The sequence below is a fragment of the Pteronotus mesoamericanus genome, unplaced genomic scaffold (assembly GCF_021234165.1).
Source record: "Pteronotus mesoamericanus isolate MK-2021 breed Mesoamerican mustached bat unplaced genomic scaffold, CSHL_Meso_final contig_1201, whole genome shotgun sequence".
Taxonomy (NCBI): Eukaryota; Metazoa; Chordata; class Mammalia; order Chiroptera; family Mormoopidae; genus Pteronotus; species Pteronotus mesoamericanus.
This window is the reverse complement of record NW_026555042.1, coordinates 275,867-286,258: the sequence shown is the minus strand read 5'-3', so window position 1 is coordinate 286,258 and position 10,392 is coordinate 275,867. Positions and strand designations below refer to the sequence as shown.

The window sequence follows — 10,392 nt, the reverse complement described above, 5'->3', positions numbered from 1 at the left end:
GCCGAAGCGCGCCGCCGCCCTGGGTCGAGGCCTCTTTGTAGCCCAGGCACCCGCCTTGCGCTCGGAGGCCCCTGGGAAGTGCGGTGCCTGCTGGAGCCTGGACCCCTGGCGCCCCGGTCCCTGTCGGGCGGCCTGCTGAGGATGCGGGGGAAGGGCTGCTGGACGGCCCGGGCCGGCTGGGCGACGGAGGTCAGCGCGCAGGCAGGCAGCGGCTGACGGGCCTCCCCTCCCCAGGTGGGCATCGCGCTGCACTACTGCACGCTCTGCGCCATGCTGTGGATCGCCGTGACCGCCAGGAACATCTACCAGCAGGTGACCAAGAAGGCCGTGCCGTGCCTGGGCGCGGCCCCGCCGCCGCACTCCCAGAAGCCCCTGCTCAGGTACCCGAGCGCGAGCGTGTCCCCTCCGCCCCCGAGGCTCCGGGAGCCCGGCCCTGCACCTGCTGTGGGGTCTCGGCCAGGTGGTTCCCAGGAAAACTCGGGGCCGAGGACGAGGTAGCTGGGGGTGGGGGTGGGGGGACCTAGGGGTGTTGGGGTAGGCAGTGAGCTGGGGGCTAGGGTCTGGCCAGCGGGTCTGGGGGCCAGTGTGGAAGGCTGCAGAGCTCCACACGTGGGTGGGCCGTCGCGCTGGGGGCTCCAGGGAGCCGGGAGAGTGGGGGTGGGTAGGAAGTGTTTTCCGGGTCTCTGGGGTGAGTCATCCACTTGTTAGCTGGGGAAACCGAGGCAACGCAGTGGCTAGAGTTGCGGTTTCAAGGAGACAGGACTCTGGGCCTTCCGCCCGGGGCTCACGGTAGCTTTGAAAAGGGGCCCCAGCTCCCGCCAGGCACCCTGTTACTTTCAAAAACCGCAGGAGGACCTTCTCCGCGGGAGGCACACGCAGAGCCCGCCCCTCCCTCCGGGAGGGAAACCGCACAGGGCTCCGGCCCAGGGGAGCAGCTGGGGCGCCGTCAGCGGCTGGGACTTGCCCCCGGGGGTCTCCCTGCTGGCTCCACCACCACAGCCGCTGACCGAGTCCTGGAGGGCTGCAGGGGTCCCCCGACCCAGCTGTGGGCTCCGCACCCAGAACAGCCTTAGCAGGCAGCTGCGTGGGGACGCTCCACGCACCCGGTTCCCAGGTCCAGCTGAGGGCCACCCCACGCCACCTGCCCGGGGGAGAGGCCGGCCAAGCCGGCGTCTGTGGCTGGCAGAACAGCGTGAGGCGTGAGGGGAGGCGGGTTAGGAGGTGGGCAGGACAGAGGGCGGGGCCGGGGCGGTATGTCCGGCTCGGGCCGTGCCGACCGCGCTCTGCCCCGAGTCCCCTCCGGCTGCCGTCAGAACCCCTCTCTTCCACGGCCCTTGCTTGTCTGCCCCTTGTGTGATGTGGGAGGTGCTGCCGGGAAAGTCAGTGACCAGGGACCCCGAGCACACCACTCGGGAGGCCGAGCGCGGCCACTCCATTGGCCCTCAGGGACGTATGACCGAATGGGGACCATCCCTGTCCCCCACCCCCCTGCCGTGAGGACACACGTCTGTCACCGCTACAGTGGCGTCGACGCCGTGGGCAGAGTCAACGCTTTGGTTTAAACCGTCACATGTAGGATAAAGAAGAGGAAACAAAGTCATTTGCATTTCCCCCAACGTGGAGCACTTGGCTGATGTTCCTCCTCCAAGTGCCCATCCGGTCCGGGGTCCTGCCAGCCTGAAGGATGGGCCACCCATTCTCCTTTGTTGTTTTAGAATACTTCTTTATTTGTCCTTCGTTCTGAAGCGTGTGTCTTGGGGCATAGAATTCTGGGACGCAGAGTCCTGGGGGCCACCAAGTGTGACCACAGGCGGGATCATCCTGCTTCCACCCAGGGGCCTGGGACCCGGGTCATGCTTCTTGCTGGGGACATGGCACTGGGGCCGGGCCGGGCCACCTCCGCAGGGGGACAGCAGCCAGCGAGCGGGATGCAGGGGGCAGGGCAGCAGCCGGGCCCTGGCAGGGGCCCCCGCGGTCAGTGGGGCCGGTGCAGCCCCAGGCTGACCGCTGCTCGGCCAGGGCCTCCTGCCTCCGCCCTGAAGGTGGGGCTGTCCTTGGCGGCCCCGCTGGGTCCGAGGGGCCGTGAGCAGCCCCCTGCTCTCTGCAGGCTCTACCTCATCAGCGGCGGGGTTCCCTTCATCATCTGTGGAGTCACAGCTGCCACCAACATCGGGAATTACGGGACGGAGGATGAGGACGCGGCATAGTGAGTATGAGCCGGGGGCGGGGGTGACCCGGAGCGCCTGCCAGGTCCCGTCCCCAGGCTGCAGGGTGTCCGGTGGCAGCATCACCGTGCGTCGCGGCCACTCGGGGACGACGGACTGGAATAGCCAGGAAGGGAGGCGCAGCCTTGCTGAGCCCCACACGGCGGGGATCCGGGGCCACCCGGTGACTATCCCAAGGTGCCCACGTGCTGATGGCATGAGGCCTGGTCACCCAAAGCTGTGCTCCTCCCCGACAGACTTGGTTCCCCCTCAGCCTCTTTCCCTGGGCACCGAGGGCGGGGTGTGTGGGGATGGGGGGGCCAGCGGCAGGGCCGAGGCTGGCAGAGTGGGCTGCATGGAGGAGCTGAGTGAGGCCCCCAGGACGGGCCGCACCCCCCGCTGCGCGGCACCCAGGCACTTCCCAGCACCCTCCCCTGACCTCGGACCCACGGAGCCTCCGCTGTGCACGGGCCGCCCCCGGAGGGGGCTGGGACCCTTGCTCCTCACGCAGCAGGGATGCCACATGTCGGCCACGCCCACCGTGCTCCCCACGCCCCGCCCCCTCCCCGTTGGCTCTGACCCGGCGACCCCAGCCGGCTGCTGACAGGCTCCAGGGCCGGCCCGGCCGTGTCGCCTGCACTCGCTGTAGAGAACGTCCTGGTCCCCCCAGCTCAGGGGCAAGGGCCCTAGTCCACCAGGCGCCTTCCAGGGCGCGGCCCGCACTGACCGGCTCTCCTCCCGCAGCTGCTGGATGGCCTGGGAGCCCAGCCTGGGCGCGTTCTACGGGCCCGCGGCCTTCATTGCCCTGGTCACCTGCGGGTACTTCCTGGGCACCTACGTGCAGCTGCGGCGTCACCCGGAGCGCCGCTACGAGCTCCGGGAGCGGACGGAGGAGCAGCACCGGCTGGCAGGGCCAGAGGCCGGCCACAGCCCCGGGGCCCCCCCGGGGACGCCGCCTGCCGGCGTAGCCCTGGCCGCCTCGCTGCTGCAGAACGAGCACTCGCTCGAAGCCCAGCTGCGGGCCGCGGCCTTCACGCTCTTCCTGTTTGCGGCCACCTGGGCCTTCGGGGCCCTGGCTGTGGCCCAGGGCCCCCCCCTGGACATGGCCTTCAGCTGCCTGTACGGCGCCTTCTGCGTCACCCTGGGGCTCTTTGTGCTCATCCACCACTGCGCCAAGCGGGACGACGTCTGGCGCTGCTGGTGGGCCTGCTGCCCCTCCCGCCGGGGCCCCCAGGCCGCGGAGCTCGGCGCCCACCCCGCGCTCGACGCCAACGGGGACGCGCTGGGGCGCACCGCCTGCCTGCAGGGCCTGCCGTGCCCCGGCCAGCTGCGGGGCTTCGGGCACCCCCCGGCCGGCCGCTGCAAGATGACCAACCTGCAGGCCTCCCAGAGCCACGTCAGCTGCCTGTCGCCGGCCACGCCCTGCTGTGCCGAAATGCACTGCGAGCAGCTGCTGGGGGACGTGGTCCACACGCACGAGGAGGACGCCTGTGGGCACAGCCCCCTCCGGCACCGGGGCCCCCAGGGCGGGACGGAGCCGCACTACTTCAGCCGGCACCGGGCCGCCGCGGCCGAGGAGTGTGCTTACCACATCCCATCCAGCCTGGACGGCAGCCTCCCCAGCTCACGCACGGACAGCCCGCCCAGCTCGCTCGAGGGCCCGGCGGGGACGCATGCCCTGGCCTGCTGCGCCCAGGGCGGCCCCTTCCCGCTGGTCAGCCAGCCCGAGGGCGGCCGCATCAGCCCCACGCTCTACGGCTGCGCCGTGCGGCCCGGCAGGGAGGCGGCCCGCGGCCCGGCCCACTTCGAGATGCTCCGCAGGACCCAGTCCCTGCCCTTCGGAGGCCCCAGCCAGAACGGGGTGCTCCAGGGCAGTGTGTGCAAGGCGGTGCCGTACGGAGCCGACAGCACCGGCAACATCCGCACGGGGCCCTGGAGGAACGAGACGACTGTGTAGCCGGCGTGCGGCAGAGCAGGGCGGGGGCTGGTGGCCCCCTGAGGTCCGGGGGGAAGGGGTGGGCGCCGCGTGGCAGCGCCTCGGGCACGGCTGGCAGCCCCCGCTGACCCCTCACTGGAGGGCGCCAGTGGGAACCCACTTCGGGCTGCGCTGCCTCCCCTGACCCCGAGGTCAGACAAGCTGTCCACGTCCACAGCCACTGCTTTCCCACCCGCAGCCCCCGGCCCCGGGGCAGCCCAGCCGCGCGGCCTCGGCGCGGAGAGCCAGCCTGCCTGCGGCAGCCGCGGAGCCCGCACCATGGGTGGTTTCTGGCGTTCACCACGTGTGTGCAGTTTTGTTCCACGGGGCGGGCAGCCTGCTGGTCGGTCCAGTGCGCTCTGGACGGGGGACCTGTGTCCGAGCCTGTGCTGGGCGCCGTGTCCACCTTTGGCCCCCGTCCTGGAAGCAGCCGAGGCCCTGCAGGCCCTGGAGCCTCAGAGACACAGCGGCACCGGCTGCCCTCGGGGAGCCCGTCCCCTTTGGGGGGGGGCCACCGCCCTGTAAACGACCAAGTGCCCCTTCACGAGGGTCCGACATTCGCAGCCACCGCCGTCAGGACTGGGTCCTGCCTCAGCGTGGCATTTAGGAGAAACACAGTTCCCTTCGTCCGGGAGGGGGGGACTGGCGTTCCCAGGGACCTCGGGGCACAAAGCCCGACGCGGGGGACAGGCGGGCCCGTCCCACAGGCGGGGCCCACGGGTCCTCACGGGGCAGCAGCCTGGACGTCCAGAGGGACGCGACGTGCGTGTGCAACTGGGCACGGCCGCCCCCTCCCTCCGGCCTTCCCTACCCCCGGAACTGACACGTGCACGTGGCACTCGTACGTGTGCCACGTGTGTGCACGTGTTCACACACCGCCACCACCACACGTGCACAGGGCACGCCGTGCTCGGCCGCTGGGTGGCCCGGCATTGCCAGGGGGGCGCGCCGGTGTGTCAGGCGCCCCGGGTCCCGTGCTCAGCATCTGAGCCCGGGGAGCCTCACCTCCCAGGATGCCCGCGAACCTGATGGGGAAGTCGTGACTCGCCGCGGGGTCCGTACCTGCCGCAAACCCCGCGTGCCCTCACAGGTCAGCCAGACGGGCAACCAGGTGGCCGCTGGGTGGACCTGCCTCCGTCGCTGTCCAGCCTGTCCACCCGCTCCCGCAGCCGACTGAGCCTGAGACCGAGGCTGCGCTGTGTCCACGCCACAGAGGCAGTGCCGGCAGGTGAAATACAGTGTTTGCGTCGTCCGCCCGCCTGCGGCTGGTTAATGGCGTCCGTGTGTCTCCGGCCCTCTGCCCCCAGCGCCCCCTGCGCCCAGCGGTCCCCGCGGAGCGGGGCTGCGCCTCGTTCCACCCAGAGCTGCGCGGCACCGAGCAGCTGCCTCGCGGGTGCTGGCTCGGCCCCCAGGGCCGCTGGGGGCCGGTGCTGGGACGTGCCCCAGGGGCGTGCGAGGTTTCCAGAGCATGGAAAGGCGCGACTGCAGGCGGGCGCTCCATGACGAAGGAGCTGCCGGAAGGCGGGGCGAGGGCCAGAGCCCCAGCTCCCTGCGGCCGGACCTGCTGTGCCCCCCTTGCTCTGTGCACGTGTGCGCGGTGTGGGTGGTGTGGTGTGTGCGTTGTGTGTGAGTGTGTGAGTGTGCGGTGAGAGAGTGTGAAGAGACTGCATGGGTGCTCACGTGTGTCTGCATGTCTGCGCTGTGTGGCTGTGCATGTGGGAGCCCATGAATGGGTGAGCGTGCGTCGGGGTGTGCGTGAGGGCATGTGGGCCAGGGGGGCTGGGTGGAGCTGGGACATGCAGCCACGTGTGAGAGACACACCACACAAGGGACAGTCCTCCAAGGGCCCCTGGCAGCGACCCCGCCAGGCGGTGGGTCCAAAGGCCTTGGTGTCACGGGTGACCAGGTCAGTCCGAGGACCAGCAACCCCCGGGCCCGGGGACGGGCTGGTGGGGCAGGGCGGCCGCTCCTCTGGGTCCCGGCACCCACCACCCTCTGCCGCCCTCACGCCTGCCAGCTGGCAAGTGCCGGCCCCTCAGAGTCCTCACCGGGGTGTCCGGGGAAACGCCAGCTGCTGCCATGTGTTCCCCCTGCCCAGGGTCGGACGCCCAGGGTGACATCGTGAGTTCTGCATAATGACAACACTTCCTCCGTCTTGGGCGTCAGGTTCCTCCACACCCACAGCTCTGGCCCCACCCCTGTGTGCCTTCCAGGGGCAGCCTGGCCGCCAGGGGAGCCCCGCTTCCTGTGGTTGGGATCCTGGTGTCAGAGTGGGGCTGGGTGGTTAGAGACGGAGCTTCTGGATCCGCCCCCGGCCAGGCACGGCACCGCCCTAGGGTCGGGGCCACGGGGCCGGCCACCGCCCCCCGGCTCTCCCGGGGTCCTGCCAGGCTGCCCCTCCGGGCAGCTTCCTGCGGAGTGGGGGCCCCGCTCTTTCTCAAGCTCCCCAAGAGCAGGAAGTCACATTTGGGGTCTTCGAGTGTTCCCAACCCAAGCGTGCTACGGAGCAGGGCAGCCGGACTTGGGTCCCCTCGGTCCCTGAAGCCCTGTAAAGAAGCACCGTGAGTCCCCAGGGGGGCACCGGGGCCCGGGCGAGTGACGTGGGGTCGTGTGGGACAAGATGCGAGCCCTTGGTCCCCATGTGTCCCCTCTTGGGAGCTGTGGCTTGGCTGCACCGTTGTGCGGTTGCGACGAGGGGGCAGCAGATCCACGCGACACCCTAAGGTGAAAGGCACGGCTCGGCCTGGGCCAGCAGGAGCCTCCCAGCAACTCCCCACCGCGAGGGCGCCGGGCCGGGGGCTGCGTGTCAGACGCCGCAGGCCCCCCGGCGGAGGGGGAAGGCGGGCAGCGTGAGGCCCCTGGGGGCCCCAGGAGAGGCTGGGGCATTGGAACCGGGGCCCAGGCCTCGGAGGGTGGGGGCAGGTGGCCCCACAGGGGCTGGGTCCCTGATGGGGGGTCCTCCGGCCCTGCGGCACCCTCGGCGCGCCCCACGGAGCCGGCAGGCGGGCCCCCAGCAGCGTCCTGGCTCTGCTGCAGCCCCGAAGAGAAACATCGCCACCGACTTGACCCCAAGAGCACAAAGGTGTAGCAGAGCCGCAGTCACTGGGAACACGATTTCACAACTTAATTAGTAAACGTTCCATTTGTTAAAACTTACGTGCGTATTTGTGGCCAAAACGTGCAATAAGGGACGTATAGAAACTTTCCGGCATGAAAATGTCAGAGTGCAATAAAATCCTGGGCACAACTGGGCGGCCAGCAGGCGTCGCACAAGCGAGGTCCGCACGCGGGCTTCTGGCCGTGGGAGGAAGCCGCGTTCCTGCGGTTTTTGTCCGTGGTCGGTGGTGGGCACCAAGGCCACGCTGGCATTCAGCTTCCTGTATTTATTTACAAGCGTGACTGACAGCTTCGTTTCAAACCATCGGTGTTTACACCACACCAGATAGGATATTCACTGCGATTATTTACATTTTACGGGGTTTTTAAAAAATTTGGACGCCGACTTCAAAACACACAAAGGGTTTGATGGCTCTTCAAACTGTGTTAGGGAAAACGAGCGCCTGGGCTTCGAGCCCCTGCTCCGGGGCCTCGGAGGGGCCTGGCCAAGCTGAGCACCAGCTGTGCAGCCTCAGGCGGGAGGACAGGACTCGAGGGCCAGGACCAAGCCCTGACGGTGACTGAGCGTGACAAGGGCCGGAGGCCGTGGGGGCTCCTGTCCGGGCCGCTGACCGGGAGAGAGGCCAACGGGAGGGTCGGGCCCGGACCGCAGCGCCCTGTCCTGCCGAGGAGGGGAAGTGGCTGTGCGCAGGGAGGGGCCTGCAGGAAGCGGGGTTGGGCAGAGCGTGAGTGACCGGTCAGCGAGACAGGTGAGAAGACCGGGCACCGGGCAGCATCTGGGAGGGGCCTCGGGAGGAGGGGCGCCACAGCCGTGTCCTGGACACCCAGGGACCGAGGCCGTGCCGGTGGGCTGCGGGGGAGGCGGCGGCGCCGCTTGGAGCGGAGCTGGCGGTTCGCTCTAGGCGGACACCCAGGGCTGGCGGCCGCCTCTGCACGCGCCTTGCTGTCTCACGTGGCGTTGCCCGGTCTGGACGGCTCCGACCTCGGGAGCCGGGCCCTCACCCCGCAGCACTCATCCGGCATCTCCTGCGTGGGAGGCCGAAATCACGCGCTCCTTGGAGCGTCGCCGGCAGGTGTGCAAACACGCGGGAAGACAACAAACTTCCAGCAAAAGTTTCATGTCGCTCCGTGAACAGGGAGACCTTGACCACAAACTCCGACAGGAATGCAGGCAGGTAGCAGGAGCCGCGGGGCGTTCTGTCCCAGGCCCCGCCCCGTGGCCCTGCGTCCCTGTGCCCGTCCCCGTCTCCAAGCGAGCGCCAGGCCTGCTTGTAGCAGAGACGGGACGTGCTTTCAGGCTGCCGCGGCCACGGCTGACTCAGCAGATGTCAGCGGCCCATCTGGTCTCAGTTCTACCCAAATGGGATGCGCCTTCTCCTGACGTAGGCCCTGTCGTTACACCCGGGAGCACGTGGATCGTCACTTCTCCCGCAGCTGTGACGTGACCCTTGCCCTGTCCCCGTCAGTCCTCACCCTAGACCCTGGGCGCCTGGCAGGCTGCACTGTGACCCCGGGGCCAGATGGCAAAGCCCCCATGCCTTCCCCACGAGGCCCCTGCAGCAGAGGGACAGGCCGCTCGGCTCTGCGGACCCAGGGCCCCGGGACACGCCCGCCTGCCGCTGTCAGCCTCCCTCCGAGACCCTGCGTGGCGCCCGCCGAGAGCTCAGGGACAGCAGGCCCCAGTCCCACGTCTGTGAGGTGCCTGCTCGCCGTTTCTACTGCCCCTGCCCCGCCCCTCCCACCCTGGCTGCTGCCCCCACTTCCAAACGCCCCCGGGGCGGGGGAGGCTGCCCCCAATTCCTGCTTCAGTTGCGCTGGGGAGCCCGAGGGTCAGCATCGGCCACAGGTAAAGCTGCCCAGCACCCACTGCCCGCCTGCTTCTCCGGTGCCTTGGGAGCCCTTCACATCCTCAGTGTCCCGGCCGGACCCAAGGACAGGATGTGAGGAATCTGCGTCCCTGCCCAGTGCCCCGCCCCCTGGATCTTGAAGACCAGCCGCAGTCCCGCCTCATTCACACGGGAAGGGCGCCGGCTGCACGTGGGCCAGGCCGGGCTGTGGGGACCAGGCTGGTCCCCGGGGGAGGCCTCACTGCAGCGCTGCCCTTGGAGCCGGGGTGGGGGGCACCCAGGTCCGCCCCAGTGGAGAGTTTACCTTCCACGGGAATGTGGGTGCGGGCACCCGGCTCTTTGCCAGGCTGGGGGCAGGGTGGGTCCCGGCTCCTTGCCCAGCCGCAGGCCCCGCTTGGGCCAAGGCTCGCCTGGGCACTGCGCACAGCCCGGCCAGTAAACCCTGATGAGCATCGAAGGGCTGACCCCCGAGCAGGCAGGACGGCCAAAGGGGGCGGGGGTCTGGTCTTTGGGCTTCTGTCCCACACCTAGCGGCTGGCAGGCCAGCTGCGGCTGAAGCTGTAACTGTTGGTCCCCACATGGCGTCCGTGGGACCCTAACTCGAGCGATGGGGCTGACCACCCTTCAGCCGCTGGGCCCGGTCCCTGTCTGCTTCGTCCCGATGGCCCCGGGCGCCTCTGCGGCCGCCACCCCCGCGGGGACTGCGGCAGTCCCGCCCCGGGCCGGCGGGGCGAGGCAGGCAGGGGCCCGGCGGAGGGTGGACGCCCCGCGCAGCGCTGCCCTTGGGGTGCGCCACGGCCGTCGGCACCCGCGTGCCCGGCGGGGCCCGGCCCCCCGGCGGCGCCTCTGGGAACAGCACGCGAGCCGCGCGCCTAGCCCCGCCCCCGCCGGCCGCCCCCTCCGCCGCGCATCCCCCAGAAAGCGGCCAAGGTCCCCGCGGGAGCCTAGCGCCCGCCAGAGTGGGCGCGGCCTCGCGAGCGTTGCGCCCCCCAGCGGGGCCCCCGGCGGTCCCCTCCCTACTGGGGCGACACTGCGGCAGACGCGCGGGCGGAGGCCGCGGGGGGCGGCGCGGGGCGCGTTGCCATGGCGCCGGGGAGCGCGTAGCCGGACCCGCGCGGAGCCAGCCGGGCAGACCCGGGCGCAGAGGCCGCGGGAGGGCCCTGCGAGCCGGGCAGGGGCGCGTGCCGGGCGCGGAGCGCGGAGCCAGCGGGGCCCTGGCAGAGGCTGGCGCCGCCGGCGCGCTCGCAGG

At 70.4% G+C, this 10,392-nt stretch overlaps 1 protein-coding gene across 1 annotated transcript; it reads left to right on the top strand.

Moving 5' to 3' along the window:
* The first annotated feature begins 255 nt into the window (after window positions 1-255).
* ADGRA1 (adhesion G protein-coupled receptor A1) lies at window positions 256-4,161 on the top strand. The gene is made up of 3 exons (XM_054584916.1): window positions 256-380; window positions 2,108-2,206; window positions 2,949-4,161. Exons 1-3 carry the CDS (start codon window positions 271-273, stop codon window positions 4,159-4,161), a joined length of 1,422 nt encoding a protein of 473 aa, XP_054440891.1. The 5' UTR covers window positions 256-270.
* The last annotated feature ends 6,231 nt before the right edge of the window (window positions 4,162-10,392 follow it).